The 26,279-nt window shown below is 34.6% G+C and overlaps 1 protein-coding gene across 1 annotated transcript in view; it reads left to right on the forward strand.

Moving 5' to 3' along the window:
- The window catches only part of Smp_140110 (hypothetical protein), a gene marked incomplete at both ends in the record, with an annotated part of 33,478 nt that extends 8,809 nt beyond the window's left edge, over positions 1 to 24,669 (forward strand). The window contains 9 exons of the mRNA XM_018798713.1: positions 3,522 to 3,678; positions 5,509 to 5,659; positions 8,016 to 8,150; positions 8,951 to 9,103; positions 10,973 to 11,309; positions 13,187 to 13,626; positions 20,338 to 20,578; positions 22,522 to 22,735; positions 24,549 to 24,669. Coding sequence (XP_018653627.1) covers positions 3,522 to 3,678; positions 5,509 to 5,659; positions 8,016 to 8,150; positions 8,951 to 9,103; positions 10,973 to 11,309; positions 13,187 to 13,626; positions 20,338 to 20,578; positions 22,522 to 22,735; positions 24,549 to 24,669 — 1,949 coding nt within the window. The remainder of the gene's footprint in view (positions 1 to 3,521; positions 3,679 to 5,508; positions 5,660 to 8,015; positions 8,151 to 8,950; positions 9,104 to 10,972; positions 11,310 to 13,186; positions 13,627 to 20,337; positions 20,579 to 22,521; positions 22,736 to 24,548) is intronic.
- Between the last annotated feature and the right edge of the window lie 1,610 nt (positions 24,670 to 26,279).

The raw sequence follows: 26,279 nt of genomic DNA on the forward strand, positions 1-26,279 counted from the left end.
CTTCACAGAGCAAGTGCTCGCCAGCTTGCCGGTCGGTCCGCGCGAGAGCTTGTACATGTGCCTGTTACAGCCAGTAGTACTGATGGTCTTCATCCTGCTAGGATCGGACCTCTTGTACCTAGACCTCTAGTTCGTACGGCTGCTGCTACCACGCCTACCCCAACTAGTGCCACTACTACTACTACTACTACTACTACAACTACTACTACTACTACTACTACTACTACTACTACTACTACTACTACTACTACTACTACTACTACTACTACTACTACTACTACTACTACTACTACTACTACTACTACTACTACTACTACTACTACTACTACTACTACTACTACTACTACTACTACTACTACTACTACTACTACTACTACTACTACTACTACTACTACTACTACTACTACTACTACTACTACTACTACTACTACTACTACTACTACTACTACTACTACTACTACTACTACTACTACTACTAAAGATTTGGTCAGGAGAAATCGACTATATATCGTAAACTTACATAAAGTGTTTGTAAAATATGAAAATAATCTATCAAATACATTATTTGTACATCTTTCTTGAATTGTTTTTCCTTACAAACTACTTCGTTCTTTCATTCTTGTTACTATTTCAGTCGCTATGAGTTTTCTTTACTCTTCTCTTCGTTTCCCTCTTTTATCACAAAGAATTCTACTTCTAATCACTCATACATATCGCTGGTATCTGTTCATATAGGTAGCAAATACCACAGTACTACCGTAGTGAACAAGAACAAGTGTGGGGACAATCGAACGTGTTTGAGCACAACATCACAGACTTTCACTAAATTTTGATAACCATACGGTAAATAGTTAATTTGCAAAATACCAATCAATTGTCTTAATCTTGATCATTCCTTCTACAAATATCAGTCCATCTTCACTGATTTCATCGTTCATACATTTTCATACTGATTGCGGTTCATTCCTGTTCTTTCCTTATCGATCTTCTGCCAAAATACACTATGTCTGACTATCACCATATACTACTTATATGGATAAAAGTAGACCACACCACACTACTACTACTGCTTGGAATTCACTCTGATGATAACCTCGGTTTATACACAGTAAAAATATTACTTAAGACAAACGATATGGATTTAAACTTTAGCAATGTATGAAATTGATAACTGATGGTAGTTCAATGAACGAAATCATGAGTTAATCTGATACACTTAAAGAAGAAAGCCGCCAGAAAGACAAATTATTCAAATTCAGTGGAAAATAAACATGATTACGCCATGATATTTACCTATCAGTCGATTTATAAACATGACTGCATGTAAGATATAAAATTTAATAAACAAATGTATCTACCCTTTAGCAATTAATTTTAAATAATTTTAATGGTTGAGTTTATGAGTTGATTAAAGCTAGAACACCATGGAAAACCTGAAAGCACTGGACGACCGTTTCGTTCTCGTACGGGACTCCTCAACAGTGCGAACCTACGATCCCGCACTCAGAATTCGAACCCAGAACTCGAATCTAGGTTTTCCATGGTGGTCTGGCCTAAATGGACTCATGAATTCGACTATTAAGTTACTACAATCTCCACAAACCCCAATTCTGATAAAATAATTTTATCACGAGTTTCACACATTTCAGGTAGTTCAAACATTAGGTTAACTCTTCATTATGTATTTTGGCTAATCACCAATTACTTTGTGAACTGATGGTACTATATTTTTGTACTGAGAATTTTCTTGGTAATCTTCTAGCTCAAGTCTATTGTTATAGTTCTTTACATAAATTACCTCTTTAACCTACCTAATTATCTTCCAAATTCATAACAATCTAACAAGTATTAATGAATGTGAACGTGTAAGCGTTTTCATATTGAATCATTGTATGGGCTTGTATGGGATTTCTTTCGTTCATTAAAGAAACACCATTTGTCCAAAATTAGTTTTATACAAAAATTGTTCATATTCATTCTATAATTATGCATACATCCACCATGGGATTCGAATCAACAACTGCATCTCTGTGCTAATGTGGTATGGCAACTCGAACTGATGCACATACGTACGAAGTTCTACGTTGTGACTGACTGACTGACATCCAGCTGATGAGTCTCAAATTGGATAAGACACTAGTCCTGGATACTATTACTTGTCATAGTCTCTTTATTTTTATATAAATCATAGAAAATGTTGTATGAGAAGTATTTTTTGTGAAACTACACATTATAATAAGTGTAGTTGATTCAATGCAGTGGGAAAATTAAGTGTGGTAAACTGTGTTTCTTTATTATGGGTTCACCTACGTTACAGACATGTATATATCTTATGATGTTAACTATATAACCATCATTTTTACTCAATATAATCGTATGAATAATTCAACAATTTCTAGCGAGTTCTTAGAAGATGTGATAGTTAAAATTCACTTAGTATTGTTTATTTGAATTTTCCCATTGATGTTGAGGACTGTAACTGGTCAGTCTCTGATTGACATATGTGCATACTGTGCGTATTGCCTCGACATAGCCATAATTCACAAGCATTGTTAGCAAAGATGGATAGTGGCTAGCAGTGGAATCCAGTTTGACGCGCATTTCGTCCTATTTGGGACTTGTCAGCTGGATGTACCTGCATCTCAGAGTTGATGTTCACTCTGGGACTCGAACCCAGTACCTTTCGCTTCAAACGCCATTGCATTCTTCACTCAGCTACTGAGTCCTGATAGAAACTTGCTTGTTCAATGGGGTGAAGCTTAAATTCACTTGGTATTGGTTGTTTGAATCTTCCCGTTGATGTTTTTAGGACTGCAACTGGTCAGTCTCTAATTGGTATATGTGCATACTGTGCGTATTGCCTCGATATAGCTTCAATTCACAAGCATTGTTAGCAAAGATGAATAATGGCTAGCAGTGGAATCCAGTTTGACGCGCGTTTCGTCCTATTTGGGACTCATCAGCTTAAGATGCGATAAGTGTTTAAAATTTGTATATTAGTGAATCTAAGAATAAACATTAAAAACTTTGATATAATGATTGTTAACAAGTAGAATATTCGTTGAATAACTTGTTATAAAGATAGTTCAACAAAATTGTATTTAATACACTTACCTCATGAATGGGTTCCTTACTAGTTAAGTTCAATTTTGTTTCTTGCTGAGCGGGATATTTATACAAATAACACTGGAAGTTACCTATAGGTGTAGGTACTAAGTGTATGATGGCGATATGTTAAGGACCTAGGTGAAGGTGGTCAAATAGATTATTCGACCCTGAACGTTCATACGATTAATAGATTGAAGCATTTATTAGTTAAAAATAATCACTACTTCCCGTTTAATTTGAAATATATGTCTTTAATGTTTAGTTTCCTACCAAGTTCTTATTTCAGCTTATCCAGCTTTCGTAGTATACGGTATGACAACTAAAAGTTGTTCTACATTTATGTTTAAATAACATACCCTTATGGTTTAAAATCAACCTTAGTTAATAATCTAAATTCGTTTTATGTTAAACAGGAGTTTTACATGCTCGTCAAATCACGGAACTCTTAATTGATTTTCAGCCCAACAACTATTCAACATGTGAATTAAAATTCGAATTACATATAGCTCAAGTAAATTTTCAACCAAAATGTTGTACAGTTATTGGAAATGCATTACCTGGTTTAGAAAGGTATGTTCTAAGGATTGGGGTATTTGATTTGTAATTGACTAACATAAATGATTCAACCAGTTTTGATGGGATTACATTTGGTGGCTTGTATTGGTTGGTATTAATACTGTTTTAATAATATCGTATTGATAAGCTGAATATTATCAATAGATTTCCTACAAATCAGCTAAATGTATAAGTGTTTTAGTGTTGATTTGTATGCTGAGATTTTACCAATATTTTGCGTTTCAGATACCAATGCACTATCCACTAGGTTGATGATTCTAAATACCTTCTAATTTCTTCATCTTATATGAATCCATTTCGGAGCGTTCGTATTTTCTGATCACTAATGTTGATTGGTACAACTGTTCAGTCTCTATTGGCATGTGTCCATCGAGGTAGTTTACTTGGGATACACAAACAGCAACAGAGGCTTATTAGTCTTTATGCTTAACATTAAAAAAGACAGAATGCAAACACCTTCAAATGTTAGTTAGTGAGTCAGTTATACATATCGTACAAACTAGCCTAAGTGTGCATTGGTTCCCGTCAGCATAATTCATTCTTACAGAGAGATGAAATCGTCAAAGCTAATCCCAAAGTAGTAGAGATTATAAGAGTACTAGTGGTAATAAGAAAGATATGAGCATAGAAGATAATATTCGAGTTTACTGAACAATATATATTTTATTAATTTAGCACTTAAAACGAGTATAGGATAAACGTATTAAGGAATAATTATTCATGCCCCCTGTACGTTTCAACAACTTTTTCATCATTTCAAAATATACATTTTCAAGAAATTCATTGGTAATTACCAAATTCATTACTTAACTAAAGTCCATTTCAAGACATGATTATTAAATGAAAATATAACCCACAGTTTCTTTTAAACTAATCTTCTGAATCACTGTGGCTACCTACAACTTTTCTCAAAACAGTTCTTATTGATAAAACATCAGTAGAATCCAAGTAGAGATGGATGGTGGCTAGCAGTGAGTCCAGATAGCTCATTTCGTCCTGTTTGGGACTCGTCAATTGAATGTAACTGCATTCCAGAATTCATGTTCATATCGAGACTCAAATCCGTTACCGTTATCTTCAAACGCCATTGCGTAATTCACTTAGCTAATGAGTCATGATAGCCACTGGCCTGTGGATTTGGGTGATGTTTGATTCGTTTCTGTATTGGTTGTTTGGATCTTCTCATTGATGTTTAAGACTGCAACTGTTCAGGATTTAAGTACATCCAATTGACGAGTCTAAAGTAGAAGGAAGCATGCGTCTTAGGTTCCACTGCTAGCCACCATCCATCTCTGCTTAAAGATGATTTTTGACTTGAGATAATATCGTGTCAATCAGCATAGAATACACATATAACAAAGGAGACTGATCAATCGCAGTCGTAAACAACAATGAGTTGATTCAAACAACCTATACAAAAATCAATGTATCTCTAAAATTGTTTGACTGTGGTTAGCAGTAAGGTCCAGATTACACTTTTTAGCCTATTCAGTTTGAGCATATGATTCGTGTTGTATTCCATTCAAGCCTTGATGCGAACACTAACTTCAAGGTACAATTATACCCAGTTGATGAATCTCAAACTACCTGAATTCAACTGTCAACCATTATCCCAATGTTTTATAATGCTTATAAAAAAGAGCTATATAGATCCAGTCTGCACAGTAACATACTTAACTTGATGTTGAATTTGTTATCTGGTTTGATTTTTTAAAAAAATAGTTCTCTTGTAGTACTTTTTAAAAAAATCAATAAATAGAGAATCAAAACTGGATCAATTTTAAGATTGAACTGTTTCTATGTTGTTGTTTTTTTTCACAACAGTTCACCTCATTCATGCTATGATGATGATGTTGATGATGACGAGAATCTCTCAGAATTACTGGATACAAATAAATGTGAAATTAGTCAAAGTTTACATAGTCGACGAATGAAAAAGTCAAAATATTCCTCACAAATAATAAAAAGTATAAAAGTGAGTGAATATTTTTGTAATAAAACACAATAGATGTAATTGATAAATACGATTTGAATACTTAGAGTTGTTTATTTCTTTGAAATGATATCATTGCATTGATCATGAATTCTTTTCTGTCACGTTTTCATTTTCTTACTTACTTACTTTTGCCTGTTAGCCCTTATGGAGGTGCATAGGCCGTTCACCAGCACTCTCCATCCAACTCTGTCCTGGACAATCCTTTCCAGTTGTTTCCATTTGTTGTTCATCCTTTTCATATCTGTTTATAATTCTCGACGGAGTGTGTTCTTTGACCCTCCACTTTTCCATTTCAAAACTAATGCTTGCCTCGTGATACAGTTTGACGATTTCCGCAATGTATGTCTTATCCACCTTCACCGTCTTTCCCTAGTTTTCTCTTCAACCGGGAGTTGGTTTGTTCCCTCTCACGGTAGGCTGCTGAGCGACCATCCACCATTGTCTTCAGTGAGTAACTGCCTCACAACAGACATGGTTGAACTCCACTAGTCACAGCCGTCCAGTGCTCTCAGGTTTCCCATGGTAGTCTAGCTTAAATCGACTAATGAATTCAACTAGTAAAATTAGTTGACTATCGATGAACTAATCAATAAGTTATCCATTCAATAATGATTATCTTTACTTTAGTGATAGAAATCAATTTGTTCTATTTGCTAAATGAAAAGTTAAAATCTGAAACCCATACCATGATATCATTATCGTCACTAATATGCAAGCATATAATTGAAAATTAACCTCCATATAGTGAACAGCGAAAGTAAAATAGGTGTTGTAGTCATCAGGTTGGCTATGAAGTCGTTCATGGGAAAATGATACATAGAATAGATGTGTACAAAAGTGTAAGGTTTCTGTAGCACGACGTTAAATCCAAAAGTCTATATATGTGTAGTGAACAAGCACTCAAGTAGGGAAGACAGCTTTATTGTTTAGCCCAAAATTACAGAGTTCTTCGATAAAATGTGAAAGCCATACATTAAATACTTCATTTGCAAGCCCTCCATTAATTGTCTTTACAACCTACATGATTCTTCCATTTCTCAATTCCTTCATATTTCCCTTTCTGTTTTCTTCAGTTCAATCTTCTTAACTTTCTGCTGCCGGGCATTCCATTTGTGATTGATGTTACATACTACTTATGTTATGTGATAAAAGTGATGTGATAAAAGAACTGCTCCAATAGCGGAGGAACTGGCATCCGTATCAAGTATAAATTCTCCCCCGCTTGCTGAGGTATCCGGAACGGCTAATATAGGTGGAGAGCTTAGTCGTGTCTTCAAAGCATCGAACGCCTGTTGACACTCTGTAGTCCATAAAAATTTTCGTCCTTTGTGCGTCAAACGGTGTAAGGGTGCTGCTAATGATGCAAAGTCACGGACAAAGCGTCTGTAGTAAGAAGCTAGGCCAAGAAAGCTACGAACGTCTTCAGGTGATTTGGGCTGTGGCCAATTAACAATGACACGTGTCTTTTCTTTATCGGTGCCTACTCCATCTGCAGTGATACGATGTCCTAAGAAAACTACTTCTTTCTGCAGCAGACGACATTTGGACGGTTTTACTTTTAGGTTGTGTTGTTGAAGGCGATGGAGAACTGCTTTCAGATTAGCATTATGTTGCTCAGGTGTGCTACCATACACAATAATGTCATCGAGATAAATCAAACATTTATGAGGTACTATATCTTGTAAAACTGTTTGCATTATTCTTTGGAAGGTAGCTGGGGCATTCGTTAGACCGAAAGGCATTACTTGGAATTCGTATAAACCATTTGGCACTACAAATGCGGTTTTCTTTCTATCTTGTGGTCTGACTTCCACTTGCCAGTACCCTGATGCTAGGTCTAGCGTTGAAAACCAACATGCGCCACTCAAAGCGTCTAATATAGCATCGATTCTCGGAAGAGGAAAAGAGTCACGCTTAGTTATAGCGTTAAGGCGTCGATAGTCTATGCAGAGACGCAGAGAGGAATCTTTCTTTTTAACCAGGACGATAGGTGATGCCCAGGGGGATGATGACGGTACTATAATATTCTTGTCAAGCATATCCTTTATCATCGTATCCAGTTGTGGTTGATAGTGTACTGGCACTCTACGAGGCGGTTGCCTAAGTGGTCTGTGGTCCCCCGTGCAAATGGTGTGTTGCACCGTACTCGTGCGATTGCCGGAAATACTCTCTTCGAATACCCAACTAAACTGTTGAAGCACGGCAATCGTTGCATGTCGATCTTTCTCTTTTAGTGTTCGGTTGTCGTTTACTTGCCGCACCAGGTCTTTTCTTCAATATTTTTCTCGATAAATGTCAAATAATTATACACACATTTTACCCTATTGTGTTGTAGACCCCAAAATGTGAAAATTTACCTGAAATCACATGTCCACATCATTTAGTGAAATTTCTTTTGGACAGCCATGAAAAGCTTTCGTCCAGCCAACGAAATAACACAACAACAGAAGGATTGACTAGACAGCAGAAAGTATGTGAATGAAAATATTTAATTACTTTTGATTATTTTGTAAATGATATTTGTCACAGTTTAAAGTCCTATAGGGGATATTAATAAAAATTGAACTGAATTAAATAGGTGCTTTCTTCTTCTATAGGGTTCCTCAACAATGAGCACGAATAGATGTCTACTATTCCCTATACTCTGTTTAGCTTAGACAGAACAAAGCGTTCGATTTCGTGGATTGGTTGAGGTTAGACATTAACATCGTTGAATACCGGCTCAGTGGTCTATCAGTTAAGTGCTCTGGCGCGAGACTGGTAAGTTCTGGGTTCAAATCCCGCGAGGCGGGATCGTGGATGCGCACTGCTGAGGGGTCCCACAAGAGGGCGAGACGGCTGTCTAACGGTTTCAAGTTTTCCATGGTGCTCTAGCTTCAATTGACTCATGATCTTAACTATGTAAATTAAATACGTAATATTTTTCAAATTATAAGCACACTATATGAACTAATTTACTGTCTAAAAGTTATAAGGTTTTGTCATAAGTTTCAACAGCCGAATAAACGATAAAAAACTTGAATTTAATACTATCCATAATGAATCAATGGTCTATAGGATATACCTGATTCAACTCTTGATAGAAATCATCAAACGTGGAAAAATCGTTCACAAATACCGGTATAAATGTAACTCAATTCGATTTATGCTTTCTTCTATCAATGCATTATCAATTTTGCAAATTTAGAGATTTCGTGGCATTTTTGTGATGTTTCAATGAACCAATGATTCTCTTGTATTGATGACTGCATTTGTTTTGTCACTACTTAGTTACTAATATTTGAATCGATGGTACATCAAGATCTTATTGATGAACAACGTAATCAAGTAAGATGGCAATCGAAATTAGGTGCTAATCCATTATCAGCGGGAGAACGTATAAAAATACTTGATTCACGTGAATTAGCATGGAAACAATATTATGTAAGTTGAAGTGATATTTTCACTGTGATATTTTTGATGAATACTTGAATATCAGAAAGGGTTTTTGTGGAGACTGATAGGTTCTGGGTTCGAAACTCATGAGGCGGGATCGTGGATGTGTACTGCTGAGGAGTCCCACAATAGGACGAAACGGCCGTCCAGTGCTTCCAGGTTTTCGATGGTGGTCTAGCTTCAATTGACTCATGATTTCAACTATAGAATACTTGAATAGTAAATTTTTGCATAATCATTATGAATGAGAAAATCAAATAGTTTATCTTCACTTTAAATACATAATCACTGGTAATAAATTGAATACCAGTGATATAATCTCAACTTATACTCTATCTAAATGGTGTCAAGCTGATGAATGGGAAAATGTACATCTTACGCTTAGATCCTAATAACTATAATTTATTGTAACAATGTTTATAGTTTACTTACTTACGCCTGTTACTCCTAATGGAGCATAGGCCGCCGACTAGCATTCTCCAACCCACTCTGTCCTGGGCCTTCCTTTCTTGTTCTATCCAACTTTTGTTCATTCTCCTCATGTCTGTCTCCATTTCTCGGAGTAATGTGTTCTTGGTTCTTCCTCTTCTTCTTTATAGTGTCCCACCATTTAATTTGATCATTTATATTTCAATAACTTAATTTATACTAAATGTTGATAGAAGCTGGAATATAAGTAGTAATAGGCAAGATAATTCTTATTCAATATAATATCGGTTGGTTGAACCGCAATTAGTATCACATGTTTAGTAGGTTTTTGACTACGTTTTCTTGTGTTTTCGGGATAATATTTCTACTAGCTTCCTTAATTTATTCTCTACCCTCTAAAAAGTCACCTTAAGCTTTCATTATCCTAAAGTTACAACCAGAATTCTAGAAAGCTAAATGAATGGTCTTAAATATCTTTTTTTATGTTAAGATTTACAACTCAATTGATTTGATCAGTGATATACTAGAATGAAAGTCACCATAAAATGTAAATCCTATTAAATAGATAACTAAAACACTTTTTGGCCGAAATGGTTGATGAATATGTATTGTACATGCTCAAACACCATCTACCTTGACGCACATTTTAGCTGGTGTAGTAGAGAGTTTTCAGCTGGACAATTATGGACGAACGTTCAATTTCAATGACTAATCTGGTAGCGGTTACATGACAAGTGAGGTCATGTTAATAAGTATAACATTCAATTACTAAATTGGCAGATTTATCACTACGGATGAATATATTGTTATATCCCGTGGAGATTTATTAATGGTAACTTCTGAAAACTATTTATGGACAAATGTAATATGTATACTTCCTATTGTATGGTTGTTAAGTAACTGAACTATTCATATTCGTATGCCTCTTATTATAAGCTTTATTTACACCTATATACTACTATTATACGATTTACCATTCTTGAGTTATCCCTAGTCCATTAATTACTGTTCCCCCTATTCACAGCCACATTTGGCCAAATCTTGTACAAATGTTATTTTCTATTTTATGGTACGATGTGGTCAGTTTATTTAATATATAAACTCAGTATGTTTGAGAATAATGATTCATATTGCAGAGGCTGTTGTTGGTGTTCTGGAGTTAACTGGCTTGGTTAGGCAGAACGCAGGACTAATAAGTACACCAGACTGCTCATACGGTTTTTGTGTATCATTGCTCTGATCGATAATTCACTCCTCTCCAATTGGCGGTCTTATAACGACATTTGTTATACTGGACAGGTACGCATCCACTCGATATAACATATAAATATATACTAGATTGAGATCTATTTTGATTTGTATAATCAATATGTTTTTAATGAATAATCAATTGTATTTACCATTTTATATCACTTTAAAAAAAACAAGACAAAATGTACACACCCAGAAGCCTTGGAAACTTACAAATATCAGCTATCAATACCAACTTCATCAGCTAACTTCAAATCAAGCAAAGGTCATCGTATATTATCTGAATTACGTCCATATCGTCCAGTGGAACCATTCAACAAATCTTTAATTACAAGATCAGAATTTACTATTGAACCAAAATTTCATATAGTTGAATTTACTAAAGCAAAATGGTTATATAGATGTGATATGATTGAAAAATTTCGTTCAACAATATCAAGTATTATCATTAATCGAAGAATGATTAAACGTCTAAAAAAATTAAAACAAGCAATAGTCAATGATAAAGAAACAGGTATCTGATTTCAAAGAAATAGTAGTTTCATTTTATTACGTAATCTTACATTGATCTTATATATATAGTTAGGATTTCCTTCCTTAGATATCTGAATATAATGTCTGTAAAAGTCAAACAAATTGGGAATACTATAAATTATGTAAGCAAAGATGGAATAGTGGCTAGCAGTGGAATCCAGTTTGACGCGTATTTCGTCCTATTTGGGACTTGTCAGCTGGATGTACCTGCATCTCAGAGTTGATGTTCACTCTGAGACTCGAACACAGTACCTTTCGCTTCAAACGCCATTGCATTCTTCACTCAGCTACTGAGTCATGATAGCCACTTGCTTGTGCAATGGGGGTGAAGTTTAAATTCACTTAGTATTGTTTGTTTGAATCTTCCCATTGATGTTTTTTTTTTACTATAAATTATGGTTTATACAATAATCTGGAGTCAATAAAAGTACTGCCCCGCCATTCGATACTGAATCCAGTTCATCGGTTCAAAAGTTTATCTGCAAAATCTATAAAATGATGAGTTCCGGAGTTCTGTTTTATTTAAGATAGATTTGTTTATGGTCATAAGCTTAAATTATCAATATGGTTGTCATAAATGATCATCATATGAATGTTTTAGGTACCCATAAAATGACGACTAATGAATAGATGAAAAGTACATCTTATCATATGATTCTATACTTTTACAAATCAATGGTTTTTAGTGATCTATGCATGATATATTTAACAACTGGTTAATAAACTTGAATGCTTATTCACTAATCTCAGTTTTTGATGGCTAGATAACATCCCGATTTATATGTTGGACAGACTAAGATTACAAATTATTTTCAAGGAACCAAAAGCTAGATTGTACAGTGTACAATTGCGGAATTTCAGCTAACAAGTATAAAGATAATACTTTGGATTTTGTTAGTTTCCTAAAATAAACGAAGTGGTATCCAAATGTATTCAACATGATAATTCTCTTTAATAATTGTGACTGTGCTTTAGTTATGTAAATTGTTGACAAGATTTGTGTCCTGACTCAACCTTCAGAGCACATGCTAGAAACCTCGTTCTCTTAGAGTAAACAACTGAAACATATAGATCACCTGGGAACAATAATCCACAGATACCTTGAATATTGATGGATTGTTGGAATCACAAAGGTTGTATACAGATGAATAGTTTTCACTGCCTAATTAAATGACCCACTTTTATTTATTATAGACTTACTACGCAATATTGATGACCTGCTCAATGTATTGTTCTGTTAGGAAAATTCAAGGCATGTTTTGAAAAAGCATAAAACCCTTATATATATATATAGTTAGTAACTTAGGGACGAAACGCTGACTTAGGTACTTGACGCGAAAAAATCGTGATGTTAGTCGACTTCTATTACCAATTTAAGTAGACTAGTCTGGATCTGCAGCCCAATAATAGACTATTTACCTGCTAAACCACCATGTTGGACAAACGTATATGAGATATGAATATGTTAACTATTCCGACCATTATTACTGGAACAAAAATGGAGTCATAGAGGAAATCAATTGAATAACATTATTACAGGTATGAAATGAACACAAACTGTAAATGTAACCATTCACAATATGGAGCTTTCCAATCAGTTTGTCATCTTTATTTGTTTATCTACGTTAAATAAAGTTTATTAGCATTGGATTATAGATCAGACTACTAGGAGCTTAATAAGCATTGAAATAGATATCTGACACATTAGCCAGTCATATTTCAATAGCAAGCGATTAACTATTCAAGGCATTTGCATTATGAATACACTTGATTATAACTTACTACCTCTGCATACATAGGTGTTAATGTTGAAACTATACAAAACACTTTCTTCATCCTACTTAACTTTTTTTTCAGTATCAAAACACGTTACTAACGAAAAATACCCATATAATATTGGCAATTCAATTCCATCAATTAGGAAATCTGATTGTGGTACCAAATTATTTCATCATCAAATTTGGTCAGAACGTGATTTATTATGTAATCAGAATGTGACAAAATCAAATCAGACAACAATGTTAAACAGTAGTTCAATTGAACCTACACATTTACTTCCAATAACATGTATATATAATTATAATCAATTATTGAAAACGTTTACAACACCAAAACATTACTGGCCATTATTTGATATGCCTGTTGCATTAGATCAATATGAAATGAGATATACAGATAAATTTGATTTAAATCTTGCTATGGATTATGCAAAATTAATACCAATGGATATAAATTATGCAGAGTTATTACCTATACAACAACAGAAACCACAGAATCAATTGTCATCAACCTCACAGGTATAATTGTTGTATGGCTTAAAATTATAAACTAATTTTAAGCGCTCACATGTGAGACTGATAGGTTCTGGGTTTGAATCTCGTGAGGAGGGATCGTGAATGCGCACTGCTGAGGAGTCCCACAATAGGACGGAACGGCCGTCCGGCGCTTCCAGGTTTTCCATGGTGATATAGCTTCAATTGACTCATGGTCTCAATTATTAAAATTACTGTAATATCCACATAAACCCCTTCTGATATTAATTTTAATCAGTCTTTTATGGACCGGCAGTAGCCCCCGGTGGAGCTACAGGCGGAGAATGCTGGTCGGCGGCCTATGCTCCATTGGGAGTAACAGGCGTAAGTAAGTAAGTAATGGGTCTACTAAAATGATTTCTTATATCAGACTACTGGAAAACGGTTAATAGACCGCTGGATTTCACTTAAGCTCAAACTTTCAACCACGAAATGACGACTTCACCGTTTGAATTCAAATGAGAACTTCATAAATTTTACATCCCAACCATACCATTAGTCTAAAAAAAAGTTTAAAAAATACAGAAAAAGACAGAAATAAGGTTCTGTTTTGTGAAGAGATCTGAGAGCATGATCAGATACAGAAACTTATAACATTTTCGGGTAGAAAAGTCTGTCTCTGGATTATTAAACATAACCAGAAGTGTACTTTTGTAGTTTAAAATTCAACGGATGAGCTTCTTTCGAGTTCAGTTCGTTAACGAATTGAAAAGTGTTTATGAATATTTTATTCTGGCCTTAGGTAGAGTACTGTAGCTTCATAAGAGAGATAAACATCAGTAAGAAATATTTTTAAAAAATAGTTTTTTATTACAGATTGAACTCTATAGTTGTCAGCACTGAACAGTGAAGTAGGTGTCACCAATGTCACTCAGTGATTGTCATGCTATATTACTAATCAGTTGAAGTTGAAGTTGTACCGTCAAACATCAAACCACCGATTCTGGTGGCCAAAGCATCCACTTCAAGATCTGAAAGTCCTGTGTTAGATACTTGTGGATTGCGGCTGCTCACTGTTAGCCAGTTCCAAGCTATCCTGTAACCCCTAGTTATCAACATGACCCCAGCTGAGATTAGTCTGTGAAGAATACTGCCTACGAGTTAAACATACCTCCAAAAATCCCTTTAACTAAAATAATTTTTTATTATATATGGAGAAATGATAATGTTATTTTACTCAGAATGTTGAGAAACACTCTGTGATCATGTAACAATTCCTATGGTTAAAATCCTATTCTCTAAATTAACCCAAACTTATAGTTGTCAGTTAGTCACCTCATCAACAATGGAAAAACAGTTGTTCCTAGTTTTTTGTAAGGGTTATCAATATGCATGAATGAGATACTAAGTAAGCCCATTTTAAATCTGCCTATCAGTCTAATTACACCAAAGTAATTATTTGGATTTGTTTTAAAGGTCATTGGATCTTCACTAACTTGTACTAATGAATCAATGAATGACTCAAAACTTAAATCAACAATAATCAGTGATACATCGAATCAGTCATCGATACGTTTACCACAATCTATTCATTCTCTATCAAGATCGAACATGAACACTAATGGATACTCAAATGTAAGTTATCGTAAATTAGCCTTGTTTTTATGTTATTATAATAATAATGATAAATTTATTTCCATAAAGTTAAGATGTTTCAATTTCAGGTTAGTTGCGTAGTGATATGACAATGCCATGGTGTTCTTGGATCAATAGAATTGTTACCCTCCCTAATCAGTGACCAGTTATGTTAACGAGATAGGGTTCTTCTGTACTTCAACCACTGATTTGTACACTAGAATAGACAATGATGTACTATCAACAGTTTATTGAAGAAAACTCTCGTGATGATATTCGAGAATTATATGACCATAACATAGCATAAATAAGAAATCATAACAGATATCTAACTGAGAAGGTTAACAGAACAAAACTGAATAATAGACTTGCTAGAAATTCATGATATTGACTCAACGGTAATAATTATTGTACCATGAAATGAATTCAGCAGGAAAGTTATTGAATACTACGATGGAGCGGAAAGCTCTATAATTCTAGTTGAACACTGTTTAACACAAACTCCCTAGCCTTTTAGAGGAGTGGATTCAGAAACTATAATTTACCTTCATGGCAAAACAAGATGATTAGGTAAAACTATGGTATAAATACTGTCAGTCAGTCAACTACAAAGTAGGACCAGGCATACACATACATCGGTCCAAGTTGCCATACCTCATTAGCACAACAAGATAAACACCAAATTCATAGAAGTAGTCAATTTAATGGTGGTGATAAATAAAAGAGAGGTTGTATATAAGGATATAGTACAGGAAGAAAGACAGATATGAAGCCATTTTAATCTCAAGGTTTAAGGGAAGACAGAGAGTGTATACACCTACACCATTGTGATCGATTCTGAGCCATGTCAATTGGGTCTCCAACCACTGGTCACAATAGTCACGAGGACCCCAACCAAGTATTCTGCATCTACCAACATGGCTCAGACTAGAAGTTAGCGACTATGGACTGATGCCACGTTTTGGTTTGGCCAATGAGAATTCTGAAAACTACTCTAGGGTTTTTAAAAGTGGTCGATTTCGAAGTTTCACAAAAATACCCATAATTTTTGTTATGATAGAATAAACCAGCGTTTTATACAGTTTACTTTGGTTACAAAAAACTAATATAGAAATTATCCTGTTCGCAGTTACCTGATTATTGACTTACTTACTCCTGTTACTCCCAATCGAGCATCGGCCGCCGACCAGCATTCTCCAAACCACAAACTGATTATTGAACTCGCTGGTAACTTCAGATAACTAATTTTACACATGAGTTTTCATTATTGAAGAAACGATAACTACAGCTCCCATTTTACTTGAATCTCTACTAATTTTCAACGAATTCATTAGTAAAATTCTTATAGATGATAATGAATTTTCCATGGAATTATTTATAGCTATTGAGAAAGATTTTGTGAGAAATCATTAATATGGATAATTTTGTACTTGAATTTTTGAGATTATATAATCATACTGCATTGAACAGGATCACAAGTGGGGATAGTCGAAGAGTACAAGATACTCGTAAGTTACTAATATTTGATCACAGATGTCTCAGAAATATTGTCAGCAACTGCTGGGATCAGCTGATAAGTAATAGTGAGGTCAGATGCAGGGTATTAGGCAATGATGGTAAATCAGTTGATGAGGTCATGAATCTTCATCGACTGAGATGGTTGGGCGATGTATTACGTATGCCTGAACACCGATTACCACGACGCTCTATGCTGGCTTGTGTTGGAGATGGTTAGAAGAAATTTGGGGCGCCCAACTCAAACGTGGCACCAGTCCGTAAAGTCACTAACCTCTAGTCTGAGCCATGTTGGTAGATGCAGAATACTTGGTTGGGGTCCTCGTGACTATTGTGACCAGTGGTTGGAGACCCAATTGACATGGCTCAGAATCGATCACAATGGTGTAGGTGTATACACTCCCTGTCTTTCTTTAAACTATGAGATTAAAATGGCTTCATATCTGTCTTTCTTCCTGTACTATATCCTTATATACAACCTCTCTTTTATTTATCACCACCATTAAATTGACTACTTCTATGAATTTGGTGTTTATCTTGTTGTGCTAATGAGGTATGGCAACTTGGACCGATGTATGTGTATGCCTGGTCCTACTTTGTAGTTGACTGACTGATAGCTGAATGTATTCAAATATACAATTACAGAATCTCCTAGTAAAATCTGAGAATCATGAAGTAAATACTTTATTCCTAAAATATTAATAATTTGTCTCAGACTTTGTTTTCCTTCCGTTTTCACACCGATCACTCTCTATTCTTGTTCTCTTCCCTTGGATGTTCTCAACCGTCTACCACCAGGCATTTCAATTTTGATTGATGATGCATACTACTTATATCTGTTGAAATCAGTAGCACACACTAATATATATGTATAAAATTAAAACTGAAAAATTCATAATAAATCTTGGAAATCCGATAAACTCGTTAAAATCATTACGTATTGTGAAGCGGTGGTAAATAAATATGTTTCATCAACACCGGATAGGTTTTGAAACATGAAGTACTATCGATTGTTGTATTCAAGGGAAACTAACACGTTTTTCCGTCTTTATTAACAGCGTCCATGATAATTGGATTGCATTTATCTTTTATATTGAACTGAATGTGTTACAAACCGTTTGTGCATACTCCTTTACATTGAAAATTCGTTCGATTATTCCCTCTCATACTTGTGTAAACTGTAAATTTAGGTAGGCAGTTTGTTATAAACGTAAAGGATGCTGGTTATAACTTTAGGGTTTTATGGCTATAACAGTTCTTTTCACTTCTTACACGTATGTGGGACGTTAATTTACCTTAGACGAATATCTACACTAGATTCCCACCCAGTGTCTATTCTACGGGACTTCAACAGGACTCAGATCAAGAACACGAGACTAGCCTGACTATAACGTCAATATATTTCCACACCAAAATCCGACACAAGAAACAGTCAATCAATAAGTGTCCATCAACAAGGAACAGTTAATACATAATAAGGATAGGGGAATATATATAACACATAACACCTGTCATCCTATCTAATGTCTGACTCATCAAGACAACCAATCACTGTCATTCTCGCCCACACATCACAGTTAAACTACGTTCATTTACCAGCATCCAGAACTTACCAAAGACCTGAAACAAAATTTAATACCAATTCAAATACAAATCATTTGGAGATTTCACATTACTTTTTATTGTATGAATGACTGTTTGTGCACTTTTTCTACAAACTTTATTTATACATCTCATAGAGTGAATGTATACACTTAAGGGTGAACCTTATTATTTAAATCGTAATTGTAAGTATAAGGTAGTGGAGATTATTGAGTTTCATTGAAACCATGAACCGATCAAAGTTAGACCATCTTTGAAAACCTGGAAGCACTCGATGGCCTTTTCGTCCTGGTGTGGAACTCTTCATCAGTGCACATCCAAGACCTCGCACGCCGGAGTAGTAGCTAGGACCTTTGTTCCTGCGCACGTACACCTAAACTCTAGTCCAATAAGTCTAGATCCAACCATGTTTATATTTAACTTCGATCAGTTCATGACATTGCGCGACAATCTTCCACTGTTGTCTATGGTTAACTGCATCACATCCGACACAGTTTAAATCCACTTGTCATGACTTCTCACTTAAACTCCGGAAATTTCCTCTCGAAGCAATTCACTAGTGAGCACATAGTAATTTACAGTATATGGTTGTGGAGATTATCGAATTTCAATAAAATCCTGAACCGTTTAACGTTAGACCACCATTGAAAGCCAACTCATCCCAGGAATAAATGTCAGTTCAATGCTTCCATTTTCTTAATATTAGTCTCATATTGCTCGATTCATGATTTCAGTGAATCATAACTATTTGTTCAATTACACAATTAATTAGGCTCCATAACACACTAATCACAATTATTATATCATTATACATTTATTCATTATTCATGTAATAATCAACAAAAAGTTCTCATTGATCATAAGTACATTCATTAAATTACAAAAAAAAATCGTTTAGTTCTGTTCACCTCCTAAATAGGAATCAATAAAAATCCTTGAAATTGATCATTAACCTTGAAAAAGTGCTTGACTGTTTAACAAAACAAAAAAATTTTTTATTATCTAAATGTTCAATATCAAATTATTTCAATTCTTGGCCTTTATCTGGGCTTGGGACCGGCAGTAACCCCCGGAGTGGCTACAGGCGGAGTTCTATTCATGTTATACTGTATTGAAATAAGTGATTGGTTGAAGTGTGTGTAGTTAACTGAAGATGGTTTGAATGGAATTTGTATGATTATCGTAATTGTAGGTTGGAATTCTTGAATGACAGAATTAGTTTCAATTTCACTGGGGCATTCATATTTTGTGTCTCCTCTTAAATTTTAAAATTATTTGACAGATTTCATTTCTTGAATTCATTTCTCCTTTTCTATGATAGATCTTTTCCAATATTAAGGTGGTGATTAGAAGTAGTAGACAGGAGACTCTGATACCTAGGTTTTATATTATTTGGCTCTCGTCAGAAAAGTTTGTCTGTGATCTTGAGGGAATTGATACTTCCTGACAGATTTGACCCATTTTCACAGAGTTCTGTCGTCAGAGACGTTAACACTGACATCTTCTAGGACTTAGATGCTTTTTCAATTAACTAATCGCTGAGTAGTGACCGATTTCGTTTATTTCCAGTCCTTCTTAATGCTGATCGAATCATATGGATCAAGTTGTAACGTTACGGCCCAAAGTGGATCGGCTGCGGGGTATCACTTGTATCAAGATGACAAGTACATCTTGGCGACGAGTGCCAAATAATAGCATCAAACGTAGGTCCAGTGTTTCCCGTCGAATACCTACAAACACCACCTTACATTTCAACATAGGGCAAGTCACTTATACCAGCGGCCACATGCCAATGTGACTGATAGCAGCTGGTCATCACCAAGACCTAACATGCATATCAGTGGTCGCTACTCAGTGATCAATCAATTGTAACTGTTGATGCTTTTACAGCTTCTATTACTCTAGGACTTGTATTGGTTTTACTTTTAAAAAGATTTGTAATTATTAACTTGTCATTATTATTTATTATTATACCTTGATTGTTTATTTCTTCTACAATTACAGAATCAACATCTACCCTTAACATTATTAAATCTATCTACATTGAATGATTATTCGAATACACTAATCAATTCAGTCAATCAGTTATATAAACCTAATGATAATATTATTTCTTCTAGTTTGTCTAATTCAGACTACATTGATACAGTATTAATTAATCTGGGTCAAACACATGATCATAGTATTCTCCGTCAATGGAGTTCATCATCTAATATGCACAAGCCGTTAGTACCAATAACAAAATGTAAGTGATAACAGTAGATGGTGATTTGAAGTTACTTCTCATTGTGAAGTTGTTATAATTGTATTTTGCTACTAAACGACCCAGCTATTCCTATTGCTTAGTATTCTTATACGATGACACTCAACAAGACCCCAAAATCAGAACACATTGAACAGGAATGAAATTGTATTCAAAATAATAATGGTATGTGAACAGCGATCACTGATTTGAATAACGTTCATATATTTATAGTATATACATAAGAAGCTTCTAGATTTTTCTGCAATAATATGCCCGGGCTGATCGGTTTAGAATTAGCCAATCATCGCGCAGCAACACCATCATGCATGAAACATGCTTTAATCCAATCTACGTCCCACTAACACCTCCCCCTTGAGCAGATTCGTAGGATCTGGTGCTAGGGTCCAACTGCAACCGAGTGACTGGCCTGCGCTTTCGATCTGTCCATATTATTTGGAGCACTAATAAAACATCCAACAACAGTATATTTTTCTTACTTTGTAGTTTGTAAGTAATGCTCATTCATGGTTTCACATGAGTGGAATAAATCCACCTACTTCGTGTTTCGTAGCTATCATACTAGATACTTCGGTCTTTGAGTAGAAATGTGATAGGCTGTGCAAGTGTAGATATATAATCTGTCTATACTAAAATGTCATGTTAGGGTTAAACAGTATCTTAGGCATTGTAAACGAAGCATGATATTCCAGGAAGTCGATCAAGTATTTAGTCGACATCTCAGTATACATGTCCTTGTCTAGACCAAAAGGACAATGGTATTACACAGGTATGATTTATGAAAAATAAAGTTCAGTTCCAGAATTAAACCGTCCTGAAGTATTTGGTTTTCTCATTTGCATAGTATGTTTAGTGTACTATGTCATCTTGAAGTCAACTTCAGTCATTTCGTAATATTATGTCTATAGAGTCAAGAGATATCAGTAACATGAACTCTTAGATCATTTACAATGGAAGTAAACTTTAATTATTTGCGTATTTCTTTGATTGAAAAACGTTTATTAGAAGAATATCAAAATATTGAGGGATTGAATGATTCCAGTATATTTACAGTTACTGCTCATTGTAATTCTAATGTCTTTTACACGATAACTTGAAAACAAGAGGAAGGGCGCGAAGCATGTACAGAATGCTTTACTCCAAGGTTAGTTTATCTACAGTAAATCGAAAGAATTTATTGTATTTCAAACTGCCTTGGGTTCCTGGAAGCTTCTGGAACCATACTAATCATAGCAACAGAATAGGTAATCATTCAATCAGAAATGTGACATGTGACTTTTCTCTTTCTAGATTCTTCTGACAAACTTCTATTCAACACTGATTGGATAAAATGTTTTCCAGCATTTTCAGGGCCCCTTTGTACATATTCCATATCGTCTGAATAACTTAATAGATGTTTCAATTTTTTTTGAACTTAATCACAATGTCGAATATACGACTCTTCTCCACATCTAACTTAGTACAGGATTTTACTGTGGAGATTTTGTTATATCTAGAAGCACAAAGACTATCATTTTCATATACATAGTCTCATTTATTAACTTGAAAAACATTGAAAACAACGATGTCTGTAGAATAATATATAAGATTACAGACTACATATTGAAACTGAAAAGCTTCTTTTCAAATCATCGAAACTATTTTGTGGATGATGCCTAGCTTACTGATGGGCCATTTGCTATACGATCTTATCGCATTTAACATGGAGTCTTGTAACACTATATAGTCTGTTAAACTTTGCCTAGTATGTTAAATTTTCGGCAGTAGTCGACCAAGAACAGTCCTCCAGTTATTGAACTTAGTACTTTCAACGTTATCTGTAAGTTATTTTTATATTAACGAATGGACGTCAATTAGTTAGCAGCTACGAACTCTTGTCAGTCAACTTCCATTATACTTTCTACTTTTCAATTAATTTCATTTAGTATCATATCCAAAATGTCATTACACTTCAAAGGATGACAATATTTTACAAGAAAATGAACTATTAAAATGTTATTCATTAAATGATGATGAATCAAAGTCTATCAAAGAACTAGTTGAACAAGATATTCAAGATTGGATCAAACGTTTCCCAGAAATGAATTCGATGTTTTCAATGAAAAATGAGTATAATGATAACGGTGGAAATGAAGAAATGTATGTTGCACTCTTTTGAAACAAAAATATCTTAAATATAGAGAGGGGGTTAGACAATATTAGACAAGATTGAAACGAGGTTTTAAAATTTTTGAATGCTGAATTCGGTAGAAATTGGTTGGCCATGTAACTAATTGATTTATAGAATCCTTGTGGACTACAAATCATTCATTACAGTTGGTTGCTGTGTTTTACAAAGTTTTGGGAATTGCACTATTGTTAGGTTTATTTTAGCGTAAGCCATTACATGGGTATTATTTTGTTACAATGTTCAGACTATCAGACATATTTAGATAATGCGATGAGAAGATGATGGTTATGAGAATTATGTGATCTAGTCTGAACATTGTATGTGAAACAACTAAAAGGTCAAATAGATAAGCAGAAGGTAAGAGGAAACAAAGGCAATAACGAAAATAAAGTAAGAAACAATGTGACAGTTACTACTCTGGATAATAAGACAATATTATCAAGGCAGATTAGGGGCAAGAACACGTTGCTCTCTAGCATATAAAGGAAGCTCTAGTTTCTGCATAGCCAAGGCTTTAGTAAACCATAGTTTACACCCTACAGAGGCTGTTTTAATATAAAACATGACCTGCCTTAAATAAATGTTCTACAGTGGGAGAAGATAATTGTCTATCGCGTGATCTTATCTGTCTATTAGATTTCATTTGTTTTTGTAGCCATTTAAGCACATGTTTGTCAACCCTATTTGCAGAACACGATTGATCCTCCCTATGTTTGTGTTTCAAGATATAAATGTAAATTGGTAAACGTGACGAGATATGACACAATTGTTTACACATTGTTTGGGATTTTCGTGAAACATAGATCTTGACTTTTCGATAATCATAAGTTAGGCGGAATAAAATGTCCTACTGATAGCTAATTTTAGTCTTCCTTTCAACATAAGACTATTTAATTCACCTCTCGGGCGGTAGGGTAATATAGATTTGTTTTTGATTGTCAAAAATATAGTAGGTTTTGTCATATTGTTGCCTTTCTGACAGTTTATAAATTTTTATGAATAACCTTTGTTCATCGATGTTTCAGTTAAGAGTTTTACGTCTCCTTTCATAGTATCACTAGTGTAAAACGACTGATCCTATTGTAAAAACCGCCCATTAAACTTGATCAGACACGTATAAAAATTTGAGTTCAAAAAGAACAACGATTGGTTGAAGTTGTACATTAACACCATTCGATATCAATTCAGCGTTCGCGCGCGAGACCTATCGATCCTATGTTCGAGTGCCGCGAGGTGGATCGTAGGTGTGCATTGCTGAGAAGTCCTACACTAGGACGGGACGGCCGTCAAGTTCTTTCAGGTTTCCTATAGTTTTCTATCTTTAATTGACTCATAAATTTAACTATTAGATTATAGAAGTAAATAAATGCATTTATTTAGTGGATTTTCGCCATCTGCTTGCAACCAAGAAAAAATAGTATTAGTTATTCTTAAAGCAAGACGGTGTACATACTTCATACACATGTGCCTGAGAGTATAAATTCATTTCACCGTATTCCTGCTGAGTCATTGCTGTATTATCATCTATAGTAGCAAAATGTCTTTGACGGCTTATAACTCATGCTTATGACTTAAGACACTATCGTGTCAATCGATACAGGATGCATATATGCCAAAAGAGACGGATCAATTGCAGTCGTAAACATCAATGAGTTGATTCAAACAACCAATACAATAATGAAAGCATGAATGTTTAAATAAGTGTTTTCATCACTGTATATTCATAAAATTACCACTCACTAAACACCATTATTCATCACATTTTGATGTCTTGCCTTTCAGATCACCTTCATTAAATAACAGGAATCATAACAATCCACTTTTGAATTTGAATAACGCACCAATTGAAGAGTCAAAGAAATATCAGAATGAAATTTTATCAGTGTGTAAATTCAAATTCTAAAATGATTAATAATTAAAAATAAATCCATTCGAATGTACAAAATGAGTATGTAATATCTTACTAAACGTATAAATATATACGTCAGAAAAAGTTTGTGGAGGTTTATTGACTTGCATTGAATCATGGAATTGATCAAAGTTATACCACCATTGAAAACTCGGACCCAGTACCGTTCGCTTCAAACGCCATCGTGTTATCCACTCGGCCATTGAGTCCTGATAGCCACTTGCTTTTGCAATGGGGTGAAGTTTGAACTCACTTGATATTGTTTGTTTGAATCTTACCATTGATTTATAGAACTGTAATTGATCAGTCTCTTATTGGCATATGTGCATACTGTCTCAATATAGCCTTAATTCACAAGCAATATAAACAAAGATGAACGGTGGGCAGATTCAAGCAAACAATAAAAAGTGAATTTAATTATCTACTAATTTAATAATTTTGAGCACTCATGTACTATAATTAAAAGCCTATAAAGAACATTGAACAATAGTTATCATAGAGTTTTGTCAATAATGTAACCTCTCAAGCAAAGATAATTCAATGAGCTATTTGTAAAACTCTCCGACTGGGAACAAAATGTATTTAAGAGATACACCCTGATCTATTGATTTTATAAATTGTGCATACATATTCAGTCATTTTAAAAAGAGAGTAAGAACAAAGAACTGAGCAGGGTAACATGAATTCATTTTATTTCGTTCGGTTCTCGTACCAGCAGTTTAGAAACTATAATATATAGTGACATCGAAATTATCCTTGCGTTTACATACTTGTAATAGTAAAACTGGATATGTATCATCATGGTGGATTAGCACTTCCAATTAATGAAGATTTTGGATCATCAGACGCAATAATAAGAGATCATAGTGCTGAAATAATTGATTTGTTATATAATGAAGTAGTTGAGAATGAATTAATAGAGATTAAGGATAATATGAGTTGAGATTAGTCAGGTAAAAACAAAATTTAGAGTTTGAAAGAAGTGATGCAATTAGAGCAAGGGAGAAAAAATTACGAGAATGACGTAATAAATTGACGATTATGTCATTGTGGTAAGGAAACGTTTGCAACTGTTTCCTTTTGGATCCATAAGCTCGGCTTGATGCGTTTGGTGGTAGTGGCTTCAGTGAAGTCAAGAAAAACGGAATTCAACTACCGATTGATGATCCTTGATGATCTCCGTTTTTCACAATAATGTCCTGTGTCATAGAGATGTTTTGCTATAGCACTTCTAGATGCTTCTAATCCCAAAGATCTAAGAGATTTGAGAACGTGTTCTTGGGATCGAGCATAGATCACTCTTTCTGTTTTACCAATGTAACTGTTTTCGCAGACAAATGTAAATTTGTACATGCAGTTGGTGATAACATGAATGGAGTATTTATCGGCCCGAAGTTTGTGCTGATGATATCGTTCAAAAGAACGATGAAAGCTCCACGACCGAACCATCCAGCTTCGAGAATAAAACTCCATCAAAATCAACCACCTGAGCTACAAATCTTTTCCACCATCTGATAATCATATGAGCGTAGTACGCTTCTCGTTGTTCGAAAATGGGAGAATTTCGCCAAAAGGCAGGCTTTCACTCGAAAACAACTTTATTT

Source organism: Schistosoma mansoni, chromosome 7 (genome assembly GCF_000237925.1).
Source record: "Schistosoma mansoni strain Puerto Rico chromosome 7, complete genome".
In the NCBI taxonomy this organism is placed as follows: Eukaryota; Metazoa; Platyhelminthes; class Trematoda; order Strigeidida; family Schistosomatidae; genus Schistosoma; species Schistosoma mansoni.